The sequence below is a fragment of the Castor canadensis genome, chromosome 11 (genome assembly GCF_047511655.1).
Source record: "Castor canadensis chromosome 11, mCasCan1.hap1v2, whole genome shotgun sequence".
In the NCBI taxonomy this organism is placed as follows: Eukaryota; Metazoa; Chordata; class Mammalia; order Rodentia; family Castoridae; genus Castor; species Castor canadensis.
Genome location: NC_133396.1, coordinates 35,936,114 through 35,963,433, shown reverse-complemented (window position 1 = coordinate 35,963,433; position 27,320 = coordinate 35,936,114). Strand labels below are relative to the sequence as shown.

Here is a 27,320-nt window from a genome sequence, read left to right as displayed (position 1 = left end):
TTACTACCAACTATATTTTGTCCTGCCAGCTGTCCACATGCCATCCTGAGATGCAAGAACCGATGCTTTTCATCTAATACTAAATCACGTTTGCCATAGGTGGAAGTCCTTTTAGACATTTTACCGTCCTACTATTGTTTTCCTGGCTTTGTGTGCCATTGGTAATGTGTTCCATACACATTGCAGGTCCCCCTGCTACCCTCTATGATGTTTTCAGTGCTATGGAGAAGCCATTAAAGATGCAGTGATTAACCTAACATCCTGGGTTGCATTGCTGTTGTGGCATGTACCAAATACGACAGTACTCAGCAATATTTCCTTGCATTGTCCTTAACAAATATTTGCCCAAGAGTGGGCAGAAGTGGAAGGGGAAGGAAGAAATGTTTTTCTATTGTAGAGGAAACTTGTAATGTAGGACTTATTTAAAGAGTATTTATAGTCCATTGTTGGTTATAGGGTGTGTCATACTCCTGTATCCAGTTTGACTATCTGATCTAGTTAAGAAACCACTGAAGTTTGAAGTATATTTGATGGTTTCACTTATTTATACTGAAACTTAATAATTGGAATATGCTATTCCATAGGAAGATTATTTTAGCGAAATGTTTTTCTGCAAGAAACTAAATATTCACGACTTATAGACACTGATTTTAGCCATATGTGTGTTATATAACTTGGGTGAACATTATGAAATTGAAGATTCTTACTTCATGAAATAGTGTTGAATAGTTAAATGAAGTATCATCAACTATCTTGCAAGTTTTATAAAAGATGGACTTGAATCTTTGAATTAAATTACCCTTTGTATTTATGGGATACACATTTTTTCCAATGTCTTTACAGACATCTTTAGACCTATGAAATAAATTTTGTTCACATAAACCACCTTTCTTTCATTATTGTTTCTAAAATGAAACAGAAGGAGGGTATGTATAATGGGTTTCTTTTTATTTTTAAATGTCTTTCTTAATTTTACAAATTATATGTGTATTTGTGTCTTGTCCCTTCAGATTGTTTTATGACCTATTTTTCAGGTGCAGTTAAGAATAGGCATTTTTTCATTGATGCTAGTAATAGTTATTGCATTGGGTTGGACAATTTCACTAGGAGAAGAAAGTCTATTGACTAAAAGTCTGTAGGCCTTAGGTACCTCTACATGTGACATCTTTTACTCTAGTCCACTCATGTGTAAGATTCTCAGATATTGCTGTTACTGATTGTGTGCTTTGACAGTTTGGGTAGTGGGGATAGAGGATGTAGGGTACACATAATATCTTTTTGTACTTTTCTCCAAAAATAAGGACTGAAATAGAAGGATCTGTCTCTGCTTACCTGCAATAATGTAATTGGTTGGTATTGGCAAGAGTTGATGGTTTGATGTGCCATCACTTCCATCAGTAAGGTTAATTGCTAATAAATGACTTAATGGGAATTTAGGGGGAATGCTACAGCTGTCTGCTATGTTAGTGGTAACGGGAGTTCTGGCGCCATTTCAGGGTCATTATTCGTATGTGTCTATCGGACTTCAAATACAGTAGTTTCTCTCAGTTTCAGCTTTCTCTATAGAATTTCTGTCAATTGTTTGTCTCCATTAAGTGTACAGAGGAAATAAAAGCCTGAATGACCAATCCACCAGGGGCTATGGATAGACCCTTTCTTTGTGCATACTCAGAGCACTGCATTAGGTCTCATTATCCATTTATAATAAGTGACCTCTGCCCCCTGGGTCATTGAAAAATATTCAGTGTGCTTTTCTGACACATAGGGCACCTTTCTCAGCAGACATAAAACAATGGGACGTCTGGTAGTCTGGAGAACTAGTATACATTATAGGTTTTTAAATAAATACACAGCCTTGTGCCAAATCAATCTGACAAATTGTTTTTTCCTTGCTTTTACATGGTTCACAAATGGGCCATGTGAACCCATATATACTGATAGGGTGAATGCACATAGCCATCGTCTTTGGAAAGTGTTGTCCAGGAATCTTGAGGTTGTGACATGTTAAAATCCTGTCTTCTAGCCCTCCTCTCTGCCCCAACTGCTAGTGACTACATCTCCCACTGAAGAACTTGGAAAATGGTCTCACCCTTCCTTTTTGGCACCAGAGTCTAGGTTTGTTTTGTGGCATAAATTTGTATCACTGACAGAAAGGTCTGCATGCCTAGTTGTTCTGTCTCTAGCTCCCAATCTGTAGGTAGACAAAGGAAAAGAGGGAGAATGAATAATGATTCGTGGCAGATAAATAGGTAGACAGACAGATAAAATTGTCATATCCAGAATGTTACATGGAATGTATTTAAAGGGAGCCTTTCAATAGTTAATTGTATCAATAACTAGCTGTGTGGCCTTTATTTAGTGTCTGTATTATCCATGATATGTGTCAGTCATTTACCTGAAGTATGTTGGGACAGGAAAAAAAAAGATTCAGAACCACTTCTTCAGCAAGCCATATGAAGAAACATTGAGAGTTTAAATTTGAATTCATACTATTTAAAATTCTTTGATATATAAAATCTCTTTTATAAAGTTGGTTTAAAATGCACATTTTATGTTAATAAAGCCCTCTTCCTGCATAATCTATTTTGTATTTATTGTCATATATACTGGTTTGTAAAAATATGTATAAGACACAGGATTCAGTAAAATAGGTTATTATAATAAATAAATAGTCACTTTATCTGTTAGACCTAAGTGTTTTGTTAGAACAAGCTAGTATTTCCTATTACATGATATGTATGATCTCAGATGGACACAGAGGTATTATTTCCAAAACACTCACCATTGAGTCAAAGCACAGATTTTTTTCTCCAAACCAGTTATAGAAAACCTAACAGTTGTTACTACTCTCTGCATGATGAGAATTAATATATTAACTGGATTATAGCTTCGTTTGACAAATTGGTTACTAAATACATCAAAATTGATTGGCCATTCTGTATTTGAATTGACAAATGGCTGCATTAAGAGAAGGAGGGAAACCCATTAATTATAGCTGCTCTCAACTATAGGAAATATAATCATATCAATATGGATTTTGCTAAAACAAAAGTCTCTTCTTCATAGTAGTGTTACTTATATGTGTATCTACACCTCTTTGCTATTAATAGAACATGTGCTCTTAGCTACTATCCTTTAAATAATTTAAAATTTTTCTCCTGTGTAAAAACTGTTTCATGTTCTGAAACTATCAAGGAAGACCTATATGTCAGCCTGTTTGCTCCGTTCTCAATTATGCATCTCTTTGTACATCTTCTGCTTGCATTTTGGTATTATTTCCAAAATAGCCTTCAAATTTGTCCCAAATAGCTTTATATATATCAAACCTTTATTTAGGAAACCGGAACTCTAGAACTGAATGAATCTTTCTTACTTTACATGTTACCTTTAATTAGTCATTGCTTTCTACAGTTGTGCAATTACAAATCCTTGAGAGTTTGGATGACCCAAACCTATGAGTGATGCCATAGGTTGCCTCCTAAAAATGTAGATCTGTGTCAGATTAAAATAGAAGGAAATAAGCAGTTTAGATACCAGAACTGAAGGTCAGTATCTTGTTACTTTTCATCTTTTTATGTAGTGACAATATTTTTCATATTTTGCTAATAATTCCTGATTATAAAATAGTGAAATTAAAGGAAATCACTATTGTTCATAGAAAAGGTATATCCCTTATACATTTTAAGCAGTATTTTCATACTGTTCTTTATCTCTTCTTTTTTCCCCACCCCATATCTCCCCATTTACAATACAGACCAGGCACAGGGCCTGGACTGAGGTGTATAGGGGTAGGTTTACTTTTCCTACTCTTTCTATGTAGTCAGTGTAAAAACACAGCCTGCGCTAAGCACCAGGAGGCTTATTTCTTGAATAACTAGTAGAAATTTCTTCTTCCTTCAAATTAAAGCATCGGGACTAGTAGTATAGATCAGTACTACAGCACATTCTTAGCATGTTTGAGGCTCTGGTTTCAATCCCCAGCACTGAGAAAAAAAATTAATGCATATATGACTTTGGTTTTTCCTAGACCTTTTAATACTCACTATCTTTAAATAATAGTCTCATGTCTTTATATTGCAGCCTTTTTTAGCCCAATACTGATTAAGGGTACATATTTAATTTATTATTTTTGTTTCTTGAATAGGGACTATTCATTTGTTAAAGGATTTAATTTTCCTTTGTTGTATATGCTTTCATTATTACTGACTTTCTCTCCCTATTTCCCTTTCAAAACAAAGCCCAAAACCAAAAACAACCATATTTTTCTTATGATCTTTATTGCTGAAGGTAACCAATCCAGTGATTGTGGCACTCTAACTTGAATCTATTCTCCTTTTTCTTGTTGTATGATAGGAGACTTTTGACCATATGATTTTGTGGAGTTTGGAGGAGAGACAAGAAGCACTGTAGTTCTTTTGTTGCCTTTGTACTATCAGTATCTCTTCTTCTTCCTCTTACTCTGCCCCCTCCACAGCCTCTAGTGTTTTCTTTACATTTTATGACCACTTAAAGAACATCTATAACTGTCCCCTTGAACTGGGGTTCGAGCTGTGATTTTGTAGGGAATTTGGTGGTTCACTAGCTTTTTCTTCTGTTGTTTCTCTAGACTTTTCACTAGTGGCTTATGTATGGTTATGTCATTCATATCTTTAAATACGAAACCAACAAACCAATACTTTCTTAAATGAAATTTCTTTATTGCTCAGGGGTATTATAAAGAATGTAAGGTAGTGAGCCAACATAATTTGTTTATGGCTTTTACTACATGTGAAATTTCGTTGAATGGTTGTGTGCTCTTTATATTATGACTTCGGATCAACACAACTAATTGCTTGATCACATTATAGTATTTTTGTCTGAATATGTAGATTTGCAGTAATATGAGAGAAAAGATTAGACTTAGGTAATGGTATGATGAATTGAACCAGTTTTGCCTGAGCTTAAAAATATGTTCTTTGGTATCTGTAGTCCTGAATTTGAAATCCATCTCAGTGACACAGGACAAATAGCTCTTCTTTAAAAATGGAAAGTAATAACCCCTACCATATTACAGAATCATTGTTAGATTTAATAAGATTGTTCATCCAAACAGCTTCACCCAATAGCTTAGATTGGGGAGAAAAATCCTAAAGGTAACTATTGCTTGTAAGGTGTAGTGATTGAACTGGTATCTTTGTTCCCTTTTGCAGTGCCTCGCCTCTCAATTTCAGTCACGTCATGTCAGCCACACTACAAGGCAGCACAGCCCAAGAATGCATTTGTGGTGCATGACATCTCTTGGGAGGTGTAATAGGCTACCTAAACAAGTGTAGCTCTGTAGTATACTAGAAAGCACTTCCAAAGAAGGACGTTTTACTTAGCAATTCTTATTATCAGTGCAAATTCCAATTTTCCCATAAACCTTTTTGCTTTGAGTGTCTTCCTTACCCTAGAAATGTGTAAGAACTGAGATTTTTCTTGGTGTCCAGTGTATACTGAAAGGCTAATCTCTAGGAGGTTTTGTGGCAGTTGACTTAAAACTCTGAAACTTTTTCCCAAAAAAGCACAGCTCTTCACAAGATTCTGAATTTCCATAAGAATATTTGATTTTATGAGGTTATTATTGTGATCACTATTTCATTGAGTGAGAGGGTGAAAGGGCTTATTCTTTGAAGTCTACAATTAATATATTCATACTATATTAGTTTATTTTTAGAAAGGCATGAAGGAAAGAAGAAAGAATATAAGAGATAGAAAGTGAAAATGAACAAAAAGGGAAGGAGATAGGAGGGAAAAACAAGAAGGTAAAGGAAGGACTACTTCAGTTTTTTTATAGAGGATAGAAATCCTACAGCAATGAAAGTAAACCAGTCAATATAAATGATATAAATAGTGTTACGGGAACAAACATTAATTTAGTAAAATATTCATATGATTTATTCCAGTTTGGTTCATTGACTAATCCTGAATATTTCACATATCCCATACTCTAGCAAATAAAAGTCTATATACTGGTGTGTCAGTTTGCAGATCAAGAAATAGTGGTTAATTTTTTTCCCCAAACATCCACAGGAAAATTTTTATAAAATTTTTAGACTAGGAATGTGGCTCAGTGGGAGAGTGCTGCTTGCCTAGCCTGTATAAGATCTTGGACACTGAGAAATAGACAAGATAGGGAGGGAGGAAACAAGGGAGGGGGAGAGGAAAGGCTAAATTATAAAAAATGCAGGCTATTGTTTAATCTACTTATTGCCCTGCTTCATCAATCAATAGAATTCTGCCATTGTTTGTTCTATTCTCTTAAAAACTTTTTCATGTGTGAGAGGACAAGGTATTATGAAAAGCCATCACTGTAGTATCTTTTTTCCTATAAATACTTCAATATGCATCTACTCATAAACTTAAATATACAGTTAAATAGTACATACATGTGGTAGTGTCAGTGGTCTTGTTGTGATAACCCTTTCAGCAGGTTTCGTGTTGTGGAGTAGTAGAATAAGATCAAACCTTGGAATGTGCCCTTGTGCTTGGGAACAATAGAGGAAACCCTATGTAGTTATGAGTTAATGTTTTCTGTCTCATTCCTACCTAATCTTCTTGGTTTTGTGAATTTTCTGATTTGCTTGGAGTTAAAATAAAGGACACAGCATGGATCCTTAGTAATTGTTTGGAAGGATTTAAATTATGTTCCTATGTATAGATTGAAAATGTTGGTTTCTTCTAGCCCTAAAAGCCTTTATCTCTCCATGCCAAGACAACTTTGCCTCTTTTGCTTAGGCAAGAGAAAATCAGCATTTAATTCTTCCTGCTGTATAGTGATCTGGACTTTCTAGAATAGTACTAGGTAATAAATAAGTGAAGCGTGAATGAAGCTGCATTTACTCTTTTGCAAAAAAAATTATGTCTACATTTATAAATGCCTTTCCCTCTGAATTTTTTTGTAGAGGTATCATGATGACTGAACATGGTTTAATCACAAAAGCAGTGACTTAACTTTACAATAAATTCTGTATATCCCTGATAGACTCTATATGTCCTCCATTCATCTCTGATAGAAGAGACTATATTTTAGAGTGTTCTGTGAACTTACATTGGAGAATTAACTATTTCTTGAAAGAAATAGTTAGGTTATTTGGCTATGAGAATACTCTTGCCACTATTGCAACACTGCATCTTAGGAGTCTATATAGAATTTAGACTTGACTGCAATCATTCCTTTCAACAACCCTCGCTCCCACGTGTTTGATCAGCCAGTGAAGCTGGTCTTATATTCCTTATTTATGAAATATGGAAATATTGATAAGTAGATATGTATGGAGAAAGTTACATGTGAAGTAAAAAGTAGCATCCCTATCTTTAAAAAAAAAATCACTGAACCTAATTAAATGGGGGTAGAACACATGACCAAATATGCAATAAGGTCAGCTTTTATTTCATGCATCAGTTTCAGTGCCTCACACTTGTAAGGTAGGCACCTTACCACTTGAGCCAGTCCACTGCCCTTGATATTCATTGTCATTTCTTGACTATAGTAGTAGTACCCTACTAACCGTGTCAATTCGAATGTTCTTATTTCACAACTTTATATTAAATATTAAGTTTTATTTAGATTTTTGGTGTACATTTAAAATACATCAAAGAGTATTTAGTGGCAGCCAGGTGCCAGTGACTCATGCCTGTAATTCTGTTTACTTGGGAGGCTGAGATTGGAGGATCGAGTTTGGAGGCCAGCCCTGACCTACATCTCCAAAATGGTTCTCAAGACTCCATCTCCAAAATAATCAGAGCAACATGAACTGGATGGGTAGCTCAAGCTGTAGAGCATCTGCTTTGCAAGCACAAAGCCCTAAGTTCAAGCCCCAAACCCACCAAAAAAATATAAAAGAGGATTTAGTGAGACAATTGGTATTGCTAATGCCTTGACGTCTACTGATTTGTAATGGTGGACACTAATAAATGGCTTTGTGGTTTCCACTTACAAATCTAGGCAGATTGCATAACTGTTGGAAGATAAAGCTATTATCCACAGCTCCAAAGGGAACATTACACAGTTAGATATTAAAAAGTAGTAAGGTTGATTTACTTTTCTAGTTATCTTTAATATATAGATATTGAAGTCAAGTTATTAAATGAATTACAGAAATATATTTATAAAAAAGTAGGCACTGTGTACATCTTTCTACCTTGAACTTAATTGCAAATGTTTTAGAGGAGTTATGTTGGGATTGTTTGATATTTTTTGATCACTGGAGTTGCTGATCTGGCTGATAGCATCAACACACTATTACTCTATCATTTTATTCATTTTATGAGATATTTAACATCATGCCAAGTAGTAAAGCTAAATCGTGAGCCCTACCAAGCTACCTCCAGGTATAACTTGTTCAGATAGTAAGTGCTAAATATCCTGTAGAGCAGTGGGAATAAAAATTGAAGTGCCCTTCTTTTATGTCTTCCATGGAAATACTATTCTTTGCAAATTTGGAAAGGAGGTTGGAGAGAGAGGGATAAAGATGTACCCAGAGTTGCCTGTTATTCAGGAAAATCTGGTATTTCATAGACAATGAGGATATGTCATTTTTCTAATTGTATGTTGCCTGTAACTATTCTTCTGGGAATGTAGAATAAAAGAAAGGTGAAACCAGAGATGTACAATGACTGACTGTTAGAAAACTTTAATAATTAATTAGAGAGCATCTATGGTACCAGAGGGTCAGGATGCAAGGAAAATCATTGATCCGTTTAATATATATAGAAGGTCAAGCTTGTTCTCTGTTATGTATTGTAACACTTGAGTTGTTGTTATGCTGGTCTGAGGAATGGCTACTAATAAACAGAATGACCTGTGATATGTAACAACTCAGTATACAACATTCAGTGAATCCTTTTGCCTTTAAATTTCAGGGGGTGAATTTTAATACCACTCCTTTATTAAAGTATTTTAGGTTGTTATTTTTAACCTGACAGCTTTCTCCTTTTTTTTAGTCATTAGAAAATACTTCTATTTTTGTTACTTTGAGAAGCATGAAATTATGTTTAAATTTATAGATCTTTCATTGCTACCATTTACATATATTTGTTTACATTATCTTTTGGCTGCTGTATTTTCTTTTCTGTGAATGGCCTGTTCATTGGAAACTGCTTTGTCCACTTTGCTTTTTTCTATTATTTATTTTCAGAGCCTTCATTTTAAAAGGCAACTTTTCATTCCTATACTAATATACTACCTTTCTCAGCAGAATTTCTTCATCAGATTCTGACTGTTTTCTGATCAGAAACAGAATTTTTTGAAAAGCTCTCTCTTGTATGGCTCTATATAAATGCTGTTTTTAATAAGAACCAAAAATATATTGAAGTTTGCCCTTGGATGAGAGTTTATCACTGTTGACCTTTGAGTGAACTTTGAGCTTGAGCTGTTTTATTCAAGGCAGCATGATGTTATTTAACTAACAAATTTCTCTCTCAAAAAAGGAATGTTGTTCCTTGAAATAACCTAAAGGAGTGAAAAATGTGAGCACATTATTCACTGCTCAGCTTTCCACTAAAGATGCTAGTCAGATTCCTGACTGTGGAAGAGGGGTGGGGATATTGTAGAGAGTAGGGAAATCTGAAGAACATGTTATGCCATAGGAAATTCACCTACCAGTTTGACGCCACTCATCCTCTGCTACATCTACGACTCCTCACTTACAAATCAGAGCAGGAATTTGAAATTTATAATTGAATTTATAAATGAATTTAATCTTCATTTATAAATAAGAATATGAATTTGTGAATTAAGTGACTCTAAGTTCTTCCTAATTCTGTACATTCAGCCTGTGGGCATATTTAGATTTTCACCCTGACCTCTAAGCGGATGTGACTCTCTTGCATATACATGTAGGCACTATTTTGGTCACCATTTTTAGCCTTAATTGAGAAACAGATCCTCCAGAGACCAGTAGCATTGCAATTAGTTTCAGGGAACAGAACAGCTTTTTTGTAACTGAGTGTTGACAGAATGGACTCTACCATCAGTGGTACCTAGTATTGATCAGCTGTGTCTTCCAAAGCTTCCAGAGCCACAGCTAAGATGTTTTTTTCCTATAGCTTCAACAAATTTTTGGAAAAATCAAACAAAAATAAAACAGAATATGCCATTCATTTAGTTCATAAATGAGCACTCTTCAGAGTTCAGTATTGTGCTTTGTGATTGTTTATGTAGCGAGGATGCATAAAACCTGAATATGTAGAAAATCATGCTGAACACACTAAGAAGAATGATTAATTGCTTGCTGAAATATAGAGGGCATTTAATATATGAGTTAGAAGAACTTATCTTTGTCTTTAATGAAGAAGACAAGATTTGTTGTGATCTAGCCATTTGACTCCATGAAATTGAGGTTATATTTATGGTTCTTTCTCTTTTTCTTTTTTCTGGAAGCTCTGGGACTTGAACTCAGTGCTTCATGCTTGCTAGGCAGGCACTCTTACCTCTTGAACCACTCTGCCAGCCCAACAAGGAGGATATTTAAAGAAATTTAATGGTGCTGGACATCATCCTAGCTACTTGGAAGGCTGAGATTGGAAGGATTGCAGTTTGAGGTCATCCCAGAAAAATAATTTGTGAGACCCCCATCTCCAAAATAACCAAAGCAAAATGACTTAAGTGGTACAGCACCTGCTTTGCAGGTGTGAAGCCCTGAGTTCAAACCTTAGTCCCACCAAAAAAAAAAAAAAAAGAAATTTAATGGTGTTAATTTAAATGTCTGTTAGTATACTACTTGACTTTAATAATCATTGTTTGTCCAGCCTAACCCTTTGTATCTGTAGTTTAATAGTATGCAAAGCAATAAAACTTGCTTAAATTTCTGTGGACAATTTTTATATAAAATGTAAAAGGTTTTTTTCATAGATTTGAAAAGTTAAGAGTTGAATATTGGAATATGGAAAATTCTGTTTCGTGGGAATGAAAGTTAGTGACATCATTATAGCATTTTTCATCATAATTTCACTTATGTTATGTGACTGGTTTGGAAGTACTTTTGGCTGCGGTTAACAGGTCTTTCTCGCAAAGATAGTCCCTGAAGCAGACTTGGTTTTGTTTTGTTTACACATAAACACATTGAAAAATATATACGTATTTTTTTAAATTTTTTTTTAAATTTTTTTGGTGCACCGTTCCTGGAGGTACTGCAATACCAGGTTGATGCGTGGAGTGGACGGAGCAAGCGCCTGTTCCATCTCCTACTCCCAAAGATCCATTTAATATATTGTCCTCGGACAGAGGACGTATCAGATATTAAACTGATACGAACAGATACTACACTTGATCTATGTATTTATAGAAACCCCTATGTCACTATATGATAGCATAATTCTGCTTTCCTGAGTACACATTTTAAACAGTCTGGTTCATTGTTATCTCATAATGATCTGCTCATCCTGCCCTTACTTGTTGATCTATATTTATCAAATGATCGTGTGTAGAAGCAGCACTTTTGAAGTTGTGTTGTGGGGTGATAATATATCTTTTGCACTTAGGTGGATATGGTGTGCTATAAATTACTACACTAAAAGTAGATATGGAACATGGTAAGATTTATGTCCCAAAAATCCTTATCCTTTTCTCATACTAGTTTTATGAATTACCTAACAATAATTGAGATAAGTTTTCTTAAAAATACTGAATATTTTTCTTTAGGTAGCTGGTATGTATTTAGATCCATTGAACTTGGGTTTTCAAGGCATATTACTTTATGTCTTTCTTTAAGTAGGCTGTTAAGAAAGTTCTCTTTTATTAACTATGGTATTGGAAATATGGGAAAAATTAATCTTTCATTTGTACTCATAGCATCTAAATTCTATAGCACTTCCAAAATATAAAAGTTTGAGGTAAAGTATTTGCAGACACTTTATCCTCATTGTCACCATGATATGTTGCAATTCCCCATCAGGCCATTGGTCATTTTCTACATAGGTCTTGGCAGCATCTGTTCTTGTTTCTCCTTCTTATCTTGTCAGTTCTCTATATTATGTCTTTGTTACTCTTGTAGACATAGGAAACATTGCGTGGTTGTCACAGATACACTTCGTATAAACCTTTTACCATGTGGGATCTCCAGTGCTTTCCTGAACTCCACAACCATTGGTCCCTAAAACACTTGGGATTCTGTGATCTCTGTCCTTCTTTGGGGAGCAGCTAATCTCTGCTTTCTGTCGCTGTTATTTTTGCTTCAGTCACAGTACACTAGTAATTAGGTGCCAGAAGGCATGCACACTGTGCTACTATTATACTTTCTTTTGATTTTTTTCCCTCATTTTAGTGGGTTTTTTTACATATTATTGTTAAACCTGGGGTACATTGTGACATTTACAAAAGCTCTTACAATATATAATAGTTGAGTTCACCTCCTCCATCATTATCCCCTCTCTCTCCATTTATTCCCATTTCAATATTTTGAATTACTTCTTGCTTTTTTTTTTTTTTTTGGTGATACTGGGGTTTGAACTCAGGGCCTTGTGCTTGCTTTAATTATTTTTTTTCCCTATTACCTGTTATGTGATTCTTTTTCCAAGGCAGTAAATATAATGTTCTGCCTACTTGGATTGGAGGAATTTTTAAATTTAATAAATATATAAGAGAAAGAAGTATATTTATTTGGTGTTGAAAAATATTTTCCCTCTAAATATGTTTGTATATTTTCCATCTTCTGATGGTGCCACAGCATCCTTACTGAGAAAAGTAATGAACAAAAGGAATGGAGATTCTTCTTCCATCTCTATTCAGGAGCTTGAGATTCAGATTTATGGTGCTAGTTCCTAGATGTATATTTGGAATATTAACTGCTTCCTTTAAAACAGAGGAGGATAGAGAGGATCCTCCCCCACACCCTTCCACTTCCTCTCCTCTTTTTTCTGTGGGGAGTTCCAAACATACACAAAGCTAGATAACAATAGTGTAATAAACTTCCATATACCTATCAGCCAGTTCCAACAATGATCGACTCTTGGCTAATTTTCTTCCATCTGTAATCCTACTCCCCACCTCTGTCCCTTGGGTTTTCTTTAAGCTAATACCGAGCATCATATCATCCCAATTGTGTGTGTGTGTGTGTGTGTGTGTGTGTGTGTGTGGTACTAGGACTTGAACTCAGGGCCTATGCTTTGAGCCACTCTACCAGCCCTTTTTGTGAAGGGCATTTTTGAGATACGGTCTCTACACTTATTTGCTTGGGCTGGCTTCAAACTGCAATTTTCCTGATCTCTGCCTCCTGAGTAGCTAGGATTACAGGCGTAAGCTACCAGCTTCTGACTATCCCCATTTTTGATGATGGATACATAGGTATCCAGCCATTGGGGTTCCATTGCTTCAATTCAAAACTTCAGTCATCTGCTTATTACTGTGTGCTTAGTCTGTGCCAAGTGATCAGTCTATTCTCAGCACATACAATGCACAGCACACTGTTGGAAAAATTCACATTACGTTCTGTTTACTTACACAAGGGAAGTTCTCACTTCTCCTTAAATACTGCTCCATCACATTACTGTAGCTTTGTTATCCCTCCTCACCCTCATCTTCTGCTCACCACCTAGCTCTCACTCTAGCCAATTACAGTGGCCTGCTGACTCTTAGTAAAATATTTCATTTGTATTCCACCTCTAAATCATTGTGCTTAATCTTAACTTTTAATACTCTGCCTACAGAAAATCTGCATGACTTTTTCTCTCACTTCTTTTTTTTTTTTTTTTTTCTTTTCAAGGTAGGGTCTTGAGAACTATTTGCCCAGGTTGGCTTCTCCTGATCTCTGCCTCCTGAGTAGGTAGGATTACAGGAGTAAGCCATTGATGCCTGACATTTTATGTCCTGGGGTTTGAACTCAGGACTTCACTTGTACAAGGCAGAAGCTCTAACCACTTGAGCCACTCAATCAGCTTTTATGAGGTTTTTTTTTTTTTGTTTGGTTTTTTTTTTTGTGGTGGTACTGGGGTTTGAGCCACACCTCCATCCCCTCTCACTTCTTCAGTGTTCTCCACCTTCATCTGTTTCCAAAGCATTGTTCCATCTTCAACTTTTTTACTATTTGTTTGACCTGTTATTTAGTTATCTCTGAGTATTTCAGGGATCCTCTTGTTCTGTCTATATGAAGACTGTTATATCAGACATGTTATAAAGGTGATGAATGATTAGGGGACAACTCAGCCTTTTGAAGACATCAGTTATCATCTTCGCAATGTATGCCAGAATTATTTGCCAAACAAATACTTAAATAATAATTGATAATTATTATGGTATTCTTTTCTTTCTGTTACCATTCACCATCACAAAAATTTAGCAATATTTCTTTGTGACCATTTGTGTTTTGTGCGAAATATCAGCATGCCTCTCAGCTACAGAACTGTGACTTTGAATAACTAGCAGCTAATACTTTTAACTACTACAAATTTTATACTTCAACACTCTATATACCTCTGTTCAGTAATTGACTGACTTATGTCCAGTTTCTCTTCTGGCAGCAAGTAAGGATAATCTTTTTGTGAACATGTCTTTTAACATTTTGCCCTAGGTTATACTTTGTCTACTTCATTTGTATGTGTTGCACTAAGATTTAGTTCTTCTAAATACCTTGTTCTGGCAAGAGTGGAGTAAGGCTGGCATTCTTGACTGCTCATGGAAGTGTATAGCTCTTTGGGGGAATATGTATTAAGAAATTTACAAAATGTTCACATCCTCTGATTTCATTTTTAGGAATCTAGCCTCAAGAAATTGTGGATATAGATGTATACACAAATATCTCAGTTGTGGAAATGAGGATATTGTTTTCTCTTTCCCATTCCTGTCTATTTTATCACATCTCACTAATGCTCATCTCCTACTTTTCTTCCTATTCTCCCACCTGCACCCCAGGCCTTTTTCTTTTTCTCTATTCCCCCATTACTTCATTGCTTGATTTCTCTGAGTGTACTTGGGTGATGTGAAGGAGGGGGATTGTACCTTATGTTCTATTTTACTGTGAACCTAAAACTACTCTAAAATTAGAAAATAATGGTAGTATTTAAGGCGAGGTTGGTTGGTAGGTAGGTAGGAGGTAGGTAGGTAGATAGAAAGGAAGGGAGGGAGGGAGGGTGGGTGTGTGAGTGTACCTCCCAAAGAAGCAGCTAAGATTGTGGTGGCATAATATTTGGCTTATTTTAAGGATTCAATAAGTGTTTGTTGAGTCATTTTATTTCCAGTAAGCAAAGTTTTCTATGTATGAGATAGTAGACTATAATTCAAGTATGTCAAACAAATCAACTGAATGTGTTTTCCAACAAAATCTGCATTTTTATGCCTACTATTTAGATGAAACTACTGGAAAGGCTCTTTTTAACAATGGTAATGTCAGGGACGGGCATGGTGGTGCATGCTCCTTTTGAGGTGGAGATGGGAGGATGGTTTGAGGCCAGCCCAGGCAAAAGTTAGTGAGACTCTGTCTCAAAAAAAACAAGCTGAATCTGGTGGCATACAGCTTTACATAATCCTAGTTAGGTGGGAGGTGGAGGTAGAAGCATTGTGGTCTGAAGTCATCTCCTGGCAAAAGTGTGAGTCTACCTGAAAGATAAACTAAAGCTCAAAGGGCTGGCGGTATGGCTCAAATGGTAGAGTACTGCTTAGCTAGCAGTAGTCCCTGACTTCAAGCTCCAGTAGTTAATGTAGTCCCCCAGTGAGTAAATTTCTTACTGCTCCTCAGTATACTTTTGTTTTGTTTTGTTTTTTCCTTTTTTTTTTATTATTTTATTATTCATATGTGCATACAAGGCTTGGGTCATTTCTCCCCCCTGCCCCCACCCCCTCCCTTACCACCCACTCCGCCCCCTCCCTTTCCCCCCCACCCTCTCAATACCCAGCAGAAACTATTTTGCCCTTATCTCGAATTTTGTTGAAGAGAGAGTATAAGCCATAATAGGAAGGAACAAGTGTTTTTGCTGGTTGAGATAAGGATAGCTATACAGGGCATTGACTCACATTGATTTCCTGTGCGTGTGTGTTACGTTCTAGGTTAATTCTTTTTGATCTAACCTTTTCTCTAGTTCCTGGTCCCCTTCTATTGGCCTCAGTTGCTTTTAAGGTATCTGCTTTAGTTTCTCTGCGTTAAGGGCAACAAATGCTAGCTAATTTTTTAGGTGTCTTACCTATCCTCACCCCTCCCTTGTGTGCTCTCGCTTTTATCATGTGCTCAAAGTCCAATCCCCTTGTTGTGTTTGCCCTTGATCTAATGTCCACATATGAGGGAGAACATACGATTTTTGGTCTTTTGGACCAGGCTAACCTCACTCAGAATGATGTTCTCCAATTCCATCCATTTACCAGCGAATGCTAACATTTCGTTCTTCTTCATGGCTTCATAAAATTCCATTGTGTATAGATACCACATTTTCTTGATCCATTCGTCAGTGGTGGGGCATCTTGGCTGTTTCCATAACTTGGCTATTGTGAATAGTGCGGCAATAAACATGGGTGTGCAGGTGCCTCTGGAGTAACCTGTGTCACAGTCTTTTGGGTATATCCCCAAGAGTGGTATTGCTGGATCAAATGGTAGATCAATGTTTAGCTTTTTAAGTAGCCTCCAAATTTTTTTCCAGAGTGGTTGTACTAGTTTACATTCCCACCAACAGTGTAAGAGGGTTCCTTTTTCCCCGCATCCTGGCCAACAACTGTTGGTGGTGTTGCTGATGATGGCTATTCTAACAGGGGTGAGGTGGACTCTTAGTGTGGTTTTAATTTGCATTTCCTTTATTCCTAGAGATGGTGAGCATTTTTTCATATGCTTTTTGGCCATTTGAATTTCTTCCTTTGAGAAAGTTCTGTTTAGTTTACTTGCCCATTTCTTTACTGGTTCCATTAGTTTTGGGAGAATTTAGTTTTTTAAGTTCCCTATATATTCTGGTTATCAGTCCTTTGTCTGATGTGTAGCTGGCAAATATTTTCTCCCACTCTGTGGGTGTTCTCTTCAGTTTAGAGACCATTTCTTTCAATGAACAGAAACTTTTTAGCTTTAGGAGGTCCCATTTATCTATGCTATCTCTTAGTTGCTGTGCTGCTGGGGTTTCATTGAGAAAGTTCTTACCTATACCTACTAACTCCAGAGTCTCAATGTACTTTTGTGATACCATAAAGTTAGTTGGTTATTTCTCTTACAGTGATAAGATGTTACTAAATTCCTGCAGATTTTTTTAGAGCAAATCTTACTGTATAGCCCCACCGGCCTTGAACTTTTGATCTTCCTGCCTTTGCCTCCCAAGTGCTGGTTTTACAGGAATGTGCCACCACTTTGACTTTAAAATGTAGAGACTGCTTATTTCTCAGAACTTCAGTCTTGCTTGTGCATTAATTCTGTGAATTGCTTCTGTATCTTAGATTTCATATTTTATCCTATAAATTACCACAGTATTTGAGCTGATTGTGTTGATATCCACCTCCTCTCCTCTTAATCACATGTAACTTAATGTGATTAAATCTGTTTTCTTTATCCTATAGTGGTTCCCCCTGGAAGTCCTGGACCTATTACTCGACATGGGTCTTATGACAGTTTAGCCTCCGACCACAGTGGACAGGAAGATGAAGAATGGCTGTCCCAGGTAAAACTAATATATTTGGGGATAAAGAAAAACAAAAATCTACTATCTGTTTATTGTTTTCTTTAAAGGAAAATGGGAAGTATTGGTGGTTCTTGGTTGAATCATCAAGAATTAATCAAATAGTATTTCCACATTAAAAATTTCTCAGAGAAATTACTGTGGGTATAAACACATATTTTATATATACATTTATGTTTCATTCAAACACACACGCATATATATAAAATGTTAGCTCTAATACACAGGGCATAAAATGTGCTTATCTTTCAAACATCAAGAATAAAGCCTTAGAATTTAGACATACTGAGTATATTTCCATCAGGTTTAAAATAAGAGTTTACTTTTTTTTAAAACCACAATTCCACTCAACCATCTGTGGGACTTGTTTTGTGGAGCCCACATTTCCTGACCATGGCCTCATACTTTTATTGGAAGTTCAGCATTGTTTTAGGCACAGTTCTGATGGCATATGACTGGGTTTCCTGTCCTGGCTAAGCACTGGCAGTGCTGCTTTTCGTGATCTCAAAATGAGTTCTTTAACAGCTTTAACTGACCATTCCTCACCTTGCCAGGTGAAGTTGTCTTCAACTCTAGAGCTTTGAAATAAAAGATACTTGGGCTGAGTTCACAATGAAGAGATTACAAATGACTTCCTTACAAATGCTGTTATGTCTCCCTCAAGTCTGACATCATTTGATGAAGTTAATGACCTGTCTCAGATTACCGATCTGGCAGCTTTTCATCAGACAGGTGCCTCAGACAGAGTGAGACCCTTTCTAGTTCCATCGTGCTCTCAGGGAGTATAGCCTGAAAAACTAAAGTGAACCTGGAAATTAGAGACTCAAGCAGTTTCTACTGACATACTTTTTTTTTTTTTTAAATCACACGAACAATACTCATGGGAAGTTTGAAGGAGGTCCATCCTTTCTTGATGGATATCGAGATAAAGGAAACTCAACATACATGTACTTTTTCCAAAATCAAAATGTTGTCCAAGGATGCTGGCAAAGAAACCACTGTCCTTCACTTCAGCTTTTCAATTAGAAGAAGAGGTAATGTGTGCTGTCAGTGTGAAAATATATACAATATGTTTGTCCTGCACACAACAGGAGAGCAAATATAGGAACATCTGGCCATCGCCTCAGTGAAATTGCACAGGCATCTGTTTACCTCTCGGCTTTGTGACACTGATGGTTTTGAGCTTAAAATACACAGAATGCTTTATCTGTGGCCTAATTTACATTGTTGAATACAGCTCCTTGAATCAGAAATCACTGTCCTCAATCTGAGTTTTTTACCCCTGTGGTAAGTGGGAATGTTAATATTGTTCCAAGGCCATGATGCTTTTGCCCTCTTGTACTCACAGACAGAGCCCCACTCTGTGAACCTTTTCACTTTTTTTGAGAATTAATCACCATAATCAGAGAAATGTGATTAAATATTAAAAGAATCCGGACAAAGACTCAAGGCACATGGCAAGCCAGGTCTAAAGTGTTTGCACAGATGCAGATATAGCAGTGATTTGCTTATTTAATCTCTTAAAAGCATAATCATTTGTAATATCACAAAATAGTTTCATTTTTTTTCTGAAACATCTTCTATTTGCCTTATCTTCAGTGTTTAATAATGATATCAGCCACATCTTCTACCCCTTCCATAGAGCATGAAACTTACAAAGAATTTTTGTTTCATGTATGTAAATCTCCTATGTCAGTGTTTCTGATATTGAGAAAACATTCTCACGTAATACCTTTTTGAAGAAAACACAGTTTGAGAGAGAATACATGGCAATTTCTTCACTTGGGATTTTGAAAGCAGTGTAAATATTATAATATTGCAGGAAAGTGTCTTTGGGTGTTAAACATTATCTCAGACCTTTGCTTTTCCTTGGATGGTCCAAGAGCCTTTTGCTTTCATGTGATTTGAATGTTGTATGTGTGATGTGTACACTGTGTATGTGCCTGTGTGTGTATATTACACAACCTTTTAATGTCAGTGAGCATCAGCAGGGTGAACGTGATTATGACCACATTTGCGTGCTCTAGCGCTTTCATTAAGATGGGCTTCTTGGAGAAAGGGTGTTAAAATAAGGGATGCAGGAATTGTGAAAGGTCCATTTAAATACATTTCAGTCATGAGTCCAACTCTTTTCCAGGTTGAAATTGTAACACATACTGGACCTCACAGGCGTCTGTGGATGGGTCCACAGTTCCAGTTCAAAACCATCCACCCCTCAGGCCAAACCACAGTCATATCATCGAGTTCATCTGTGTTACAGTCTCATGGTCCCAGTGACACTCCACAGCCTCTTTTGGATTTTGATACAGATGATCTTGATCTCAATAGTCTCAGGTAGGAAGTAAAAACTAAAGGGTTATTTGAATGATATAATTAGTATGTTCATTTGAGATGAGCATCCTCTGTACGATGTACATTTTTCCTTTGGAGTTTATGTCCTCTTTTGTGTGATTACTATCATCGTGTAGGGTCTGATTACATCCAATAAACATTTGTGTTTCAGAATGTATTTTCTCTGAATCTAATACTCAGTAGACTTTTACAAGCCACCCCAACTGATTTTGCTTTGCTCATATTTCTAAATACTTGAAGTCTGATTAAGTCTTCTGTTCCTAATCTTTTTGAAGTTATCACCTTTCAATTAAATTTCATCTGTGATTTTTATCTACTCCTGCATTGTCTTTTGGATTATAAAAAGTTTTAGGATGAATAAAATGTTACTATAACTTCACAATATATATTCTGGTAGTCTTTACATATCATAATCATAATAGAAGTGTACAAAATTAAGTTTTTGTGGTACTGGGGGTTTGAACTCAGGTACTTGCTTGGCAGGTGCTGTATCACTTGAACCATATTTTTAGCCCTAATTTTTTGTTGTTTTAGGTTATAATTAGCTATTTGGCACAAGTTGGCCTTGAACTCACCATATATCCCCCAGGGGACCTAAAACTCTGAATTCTTCTGCTTTTGTTTCCCAAGTGCTAGGACTCTAGAGATGTGCCCTCACACTGCTTAGTTTTAAATGCAATTTAGATATTTTTTACTTTTGCAGTCTAACATGTATTTGCCAGTTGGAGGCTAGCCCTGAACACAAAGTTTGTGGTTTGGGAGACCCCATTCTAATCGAAAAGCTGGAAGCTGAGCATGGTGGTTCACTCCAGTCATCCCATCTAATGCAAGAGGTTTAAAATAGAAGTAGCAAAGTTCAGGCTGCTCCTGGGGAGAGGGGGGGCAATACTCTGTCTCAAAAATAACCAGAGAAAAAGGGCTAGAGGATTGATACAAGCTGTAGAGCACCTGCCTAACAAGCATGAAACCTTGAATTCAAACCCCAGTGCAAACAAAAAAAATCTAGGTCTGAGGGTGTAGCTCTGGTGAAGTCTTGTCTAACATGCCTAAGGTCCTTAATTGGATCTGCAAACAAAATAGACCAAACCAAACCTCAAGCCTGTAGTCCCAGCATTTACGAGGATCTTGAGTTCAAGGCTGGTCTGGGGTACAGAAGAAGATTGTCTCAAAAACAAAGAATGACCTTATCCCCCCAACAATTTTAATGCAAAATTTAGATTTGAACCACATTATTCTTAGTATCCATTTTTCACTACTTTCCACCCAGGAACCCACTAGAAATCCAATTATTTGAACTCTCTTCATTGTTGTTTAGGATCGCTCTTCTCAGTTCTTGCATACCTATGTTCCTTCCAGCCTGTGCAATATGGCACTATGGCAGGTCATTGTCCTTTTTCCTTTAAATTGTGAAGTCTTTGTCTAAATTTTTCTATTACTGTATCCTGTGCCCCATAAGATACCGCGGGGAGTATGTAGTGTAATGATGGTCTACCTATGTACATCCTCTGCTCACTGGGAAAAAGAGGAATAATCCCAAAAGGTATCAGATATGTCAATGCCATGGCCACTCCTTACTCAGAGCAGAGATTTCCAGTGTAAAAAATGTTCAATGAAATATATTTGAATAGACCTTTAAAACACATAATGTAAGAGAAGCTGAATATACAAATGTTCCTTTACCACTTAAGATCTCAGAAATTAGCAATAATTTATTTCATTTTGATTTATATATAATTCACATAACATAAAATACACTTTTTTTCCTGAGATACAAAGTCTCTTTATATTGCTCAGCCCGGCCTCTGAAATGCAGGGATTACATGTGTGCAATACACCTGTTAAAAATCCCCCAATCTTAAATGTACAATACAATACACTGGTTTTTGGTATGTACAGTGCTGTGCATCTGTTCTCGCTGTCTAACTCCAAAACATTTCTATCTTTCCAACAAGTTTATTCCTATTTTTTCCTTTTTTATTATGAAAAAATATCACTTCAACACATTAATTCATAGACATATTCACACCTCACCCCCTCTTCTGGGTTATTCTGAAACCTCAATATAATTTGAGTTAACAATTGGAATTTGTTAGACCAGAAAGCAGTTTTACTTAGGATGATTTGACCAAAATATGGTCTGTTAAATATAGACTAGCCTCTTGATGCTCTCAAGAACTACAGAACTTCTTTTCCAGAACCTTTACTCGTATCTCCCTACTTACTGGCCCAAATTTACTTAGGTTCAACCATCTCAGAGCTATTTACCACTGCCAAGACATGATGTAATTGCCATGACTGCCCTACAAAAATCAACTGAAATGCAATATTGGTTGGTATTCCATAGTTGTGCCCAATATTTGTATATGGATATTTTCCATTTCATTCAAACTGTACTTTTCATAACTATTCTTTGTTTGAAATTGATAAGTGACATTTCACACTACTGGTATCTGTTTCCCTACCAATAATATTTGTGAACTCTGTGCTTCAGCCAGTCATGCACTTCAAGACTCCTTGCATTTATCGCTAACTTGCAAATCAAAGAATCTAGTTCTGTACTTAAAGGATACTCTACCACTTGAACCAAACCCCCAGCTAAAACCTTCATGCTCCTGTTCATCTTTACATATCCTTTTACAGCTGTCCCTTGGTATCCACGTGGAATTGGTTTCAGGATTTCTGAAGATACCAGAAAACAAGGATGTTTATCTTTTTATTGTGGCATGGTATTTGCATATAACTTAGGCAATCCCCTCTTTAAGTCATTATTACTTGAAATACCTAATATAATATAAATTCTATGTGAGTACTTGTTAAGCAGTATTGTTTAGGCATAGTGTCAAGGAAAAATGTCTGCCTGTGTTCAGTAAAGATGGAGGGTTTCCCCCCATATGTTTTCATTCATGTCTGCTCGAATCCACAGATGAAGTCATGAAAATGGAGGGCCAACTATAGTATATTCACACCCAATTCCTGTTTCCATAAGATCATCTGTATCTCATGTGCACCATGTATATACATTCATGTGTCACTTAGCAAGAATTGGTTGGCAGGCAGTTTTGTCATTGTGTGAACATTACATTGTACACTTACACAAACTAAGATGCAATAACATCACTAGGCAATGTAATCTTACCTGACCACCATAATATAGGTGGTCTGTCATTGACTACTTCATAATTATGTACTTTACTATATTCTTCCATCTTTTCATTCTGTGTTTTTATTATATGTTTTCTCATTCCAAACCTTAGTTTTTTTAACTTCAATTTATGAATGTTCATGTACTATGTCAGATAGCTACATACAGGCCTTGTATTTCATGTTTTGTTTCTCCTTTTTCCTTAAGTAATGCAGTACATACTTGCTGTATGGATTACTACAAATGGACGCATCTATTGTCTTAACAAGATCTTCTTTCTCTAAGTTGCCTGACTAGGATGCCTAGACCTTAGTAGTACAGATATTTTTATGTTAATAGTATTTATTCTGATACATCTAGAAAGAGACCTTTGGCATTTGTACCTTCATCATTCTTAAACCACTGATATTTTATGTAGTAAATTGTAGTCTTGCTTAGGTCCTAATTGATTTTTATATGCTAACTACTAATTTCATGGAGGTTACTTAGTATGATCCTTTCTAAGCCCTGCAGCCACAGCGCATCTTTGTTTTCCTGTGCTTGTTATCCTATATAAAGTAACTTTTATTAAAAGTTTGGGAGTTCCCTAAATCTTAAATCATACTTTGCTGTCTTTTACTGAACTCATTACTACTTCTGATTCTGTTCATGAATCAGAAGCATCTCAGAACTCATTGTGTGTCCCTTGCAAATGCCCAGGGTTTCATCATAAAGCATTTTGTTGTGACTTTAAGTTAATGTCCATTTTTCAATCCATTTCTTAAAAATCTGTTGAACAACATAGAAGGGGTCTGGAGTGGAGAGAATGTACTTTGTCTCTGTGTAAGGATTAGGGACTCCAGCTCCTTTCTTGTTTGGCTTTAGAATGAATGGTTCTTTAATGCATCGGGTTATTCCAACATTCCTGATTTAAGGTCTGTTGTAGTAAGTGACAGTGTTCATGCCAGTAACATATGTGAATTAAATTAAATTGCATTGCAGGATCCAGCCAGTCCGCTCTGACCCAGTCAGCATGCCAGGGTCATCCCGTCCAGTCTCTGATCGAAGGGGAGTTTCCACAGTGATTGATGCTGCCTCAGGTAGAAACCCTCCTCCCAATGTACATTTGGCATTTCTGTGCACTTAAAATTTATTTTCTTGAACAGTATAGAAAATGATATTCATTTTCCTGCCTCTATTTTTTCCTTTTGGAATTGTCTGTGTTTTAATATAGCACTGTGCCTATATTCATTACTAAACAGTGCCATGCATTTAAACATTAAGTTTGGTGAATGATTTGGTGGAGTTGGCACTTGATTAAATATAATGAACATAGTATTGAAGGCTACGGGGTTGATGACTGTCGTGCCTTTGATCACTGAAATGTAGAGACGCAACCTTGACACAGAACGTAAATACAATATATGGATTCAATTTACTCAGCCTGTGGAATATCAAAGTGCCTGATCTGTGGAAGCAGAAAGAGTCCAAATGCTATAGCTTGGATAGTTTTATTATTGAAAGCATAAAGTTTAGAAATTCATTAACTTAACTCTGGTCTATCTATAACAGTTATTAATTTCCTATCCTTAGAATCAGCCTATGAATATGTATCATTAGTACTTAGAAGGAAACCTTTGCCTTTGTAGGTAACAGCGAAGCCTACTAAATAATTGAACTGTTTGTAATGATATATTGTCTCATCTCTAAGATGAGTGATAAAGTAAGGATAGTGATGCCTTGCATTAATAGTACAGCTGGGGAACATCTGAAGACAGCATGCAGCCGGATTTTGTCAAAAAAGTCTCTCACAAGTAGAATTATTAAATACTCAGCATTAGTCAAACAGTTGAGTCAGAGAGGAGAGGGTTTTAATCTGTGGCAATTTCAGAATCCCTGGAGACTGCCGATTTGATTGAGGCTTAAACTTGTGAAAGAAAATGGAAACCATCACAACAAAACTGATTTGTTACTCTGTCTCTTAATGTATTTTTAAGTTTCAGAGCTAATGGGTTTTGTGTATTTTCTTAGCTTTCTGGCTTTTTTGGTCATTGAATTATACCTGTATCACATTGAGCTATCCACATCTAGAGCTACCCCTTAATTTTTAATGGAAACTATTTGTTTAGAAGATATAATCTTGTTTCCTTGCTTTGACTTGGAAAACATGGTTGTCCCCTGGAAATGAACACAGAAATGGGCAATGTCTATCTTTGTTTCCCTGCATCAAATGGGATATTAAGATAGGTAACTTAACTATTTTTGGTAGTCTAAACCTGACAGTACTAAGAATTACCATTTACAATCTGAGGAATGTTATGTATTTTAATCTGAAGTATTTTACTCAACATTGTAAGAGTAAGCCATATTGGGCTTTTAAATCATTCCTAGACTACAGTGTTACTAATGTTTTCCTGTCTAGTCATTACCTGAAACCCATGCTGCCTACACAATTACCATGTGTTTTTAAGGCTGGCATATTCAAAACTATATAGTCTGAGGCAATAATCCATATTTAACATGTAATAATTTTAACTTTATGGAGAGTTGTCTCATGAAAAAGGAGAAACTTCAGTGAATTGTTGTATATATTGGTTTAACTCTGAAAGGAGTATTTAAATTGATTTTTGAGTAACAAGTTAGATCTTTACCCTTGACTTATGTACATTGCCATTAGAGATACATCCTAGGAATTTCTAGGATATTACTCTATGGCCTCAATCCTCTGCCTGAAAGTACCAACCTTTTGGGTAGGGAAAGGATTTTTTTGGTGGCTAAGCTCTATTATTATTTTTTCTAGGCCTCTTTTCCCTCCAGAAACAGCCAGGACAATGAAACGTGTGTGCTGCTTTCTCTAGCTTTGAACTAAAGACGTCTTATAGATGAGGAATTGGACTTTTATGAATTATTCTGTCTCCAGCTACCTCTCAAATGGTTTGGAACCCTTTTGAATAAGGAGTATATGTTGTCCAACACATTTTTTGAGTGAATAATGTTTTGTTGTGGAACTTCCATCTACTTTATCTAATTGGATCACGGTTGTTAACGGAATTACTTTTCTACTGAGGCTAAATGATTGGAGTTCTTTATGAAAAGAAATTCTAATTTAGATTCTTCTATTAAAACGAGTGTAATAAATTTTTGTAATTACTCCTAAACCAGGAAGTGCTTCTCTCATTATGACCTATGCATGAGAGTCCACTATATATTAGAAAGATGCTTATCGTGGAGTTTAATTGCTTGTTGTTTGAAGATTGTCACCATTGAGGTCTCCTTTATCAGGTTTCTAGTATTTTATATGACTTAATGTATTGTCTTTTTAATTGTCCCTATGACCTATTTTATAGTCATCCTTCAAATTTAGTGACAACTCTACCTCTGTCTAACCTGGGAGTGGAATGATCCCATGTCTTATAATTGTTTTCAGAGGTACAGAAATAAAATTTAGTACTGTTCAGAAAATACTTTTATAGTTACCACAGTTTTCTAATTCAAAATATTTTATATAAGCCTTTGAGTCTACATTTTATGTTTTAGATATCTATATGTTAATTTAGCAATGTTATTCTGGTGAAACCAAAAGAGATGAGTAAGGTATTGTATCATTTTTGCTAAGATTTTCCTCATAATTTCTTTCTTTTACTGGTATTGGAACTCAGGGCCTCATGCTTGCCACTTGAGCCACTCTGCCAGCCTCCATAGTTTCTTTATCATGTAGTAAATGTCTGTTTTACTCCTTTACCTAGAAACACATTCCTTCAAGTACATATATTTTTTTATTAACTTACTGATTTAAGAACAGGGTACATTCTATGCCCTTAGATACCTATGGGCTAGCTTCTTACTATCTACATATAGTATTTAGTTCCTTAGTAGCTTTGTAAGTACTTGAGGAGTTAGCTGTTATTCTTATAACAACTCTTTCATCTTATCTTTGGTGATGATAAAATACTATTCTGCTTAAGATTTGTAGGTTAGATAATTATGAAATGTTCCATTCTTCATTAAGGAGAACAACATTGTGGAAATGGACATTTAATAGGATTTTAACATCAGAAAAAGGTTTCTAGAGCAGATGGGTCTGGAGGCTCAATTTATCCCACATTGAACTGATTACAAAGTGTCTTGGAAACATAAACACCATTTTCTGATAAAGCATTGTATTAATTCCTTAACTTTTTTCCCTATAAATTATTTTTGCTTTAGATATCTAAGATTCTTTTCTCATTGTTTGTACCACATAATATGTGCT

At 35.9% G+C, this 27,320-nt stretch overlaps 1 protein-coding gene and 2 non-coding genes across 15 annotated transcripts in view; 1 reads left to right on the top strand and 2 right to left on the bottom strand.

The window, feature by feature from the left end:
• Bcas3 (BCAS3 microtubule associated cell migration factor) overlaps window positions 1–27,320 on the top strand; it is a 502,679-nt gene that overhangs the window by 222,430 nt on the left and 252,929 nt on the right. For 12 of the 13 annotated variants that reach the window (XM_074046239.1, XM_074046241.1, XM_074046245.1 and 9 more), the window contains 3 exons: window positions 17,477–17,577; window positions 19,733–19,929; window positions 24,071–24,168. In XM_074046239.1, coding sequence (XP_073902340.1) covers window positions 17,477–17,577; window positions 19,733–19,929; window positions 24,071–24,168 — 396 coding nt within the window. Of the gene's footprint in view, window positions 1–17,476; window positions 17,578–19,732; window positions 19,930–24,070; window positions 24,169–25,868; window positions 27,313–27,320 lie in introns of those variants that run through there. The other variant, XM_074046250.1, reaches the window with a different exon arrangement.
• Window positions 3,730–3,860, bottom strand: LOC141414486 (small nucleolar RNA SNORA51). The gene has a single exon (XR_012439513.1). It is a non-coding gene; the product is annotated as a small nucleolar RNA SNORA51 (small nucleolar RNA).
• LOC141414207 (U2 spliceosomal RNA) lies at window positions 11,127–11,310 on the bottom strand. The gene has a single exon (XR_012439284.1). It is a non-coding gene; the product is annotated as a U2 spliceosomal RNA (small nuclear RNA).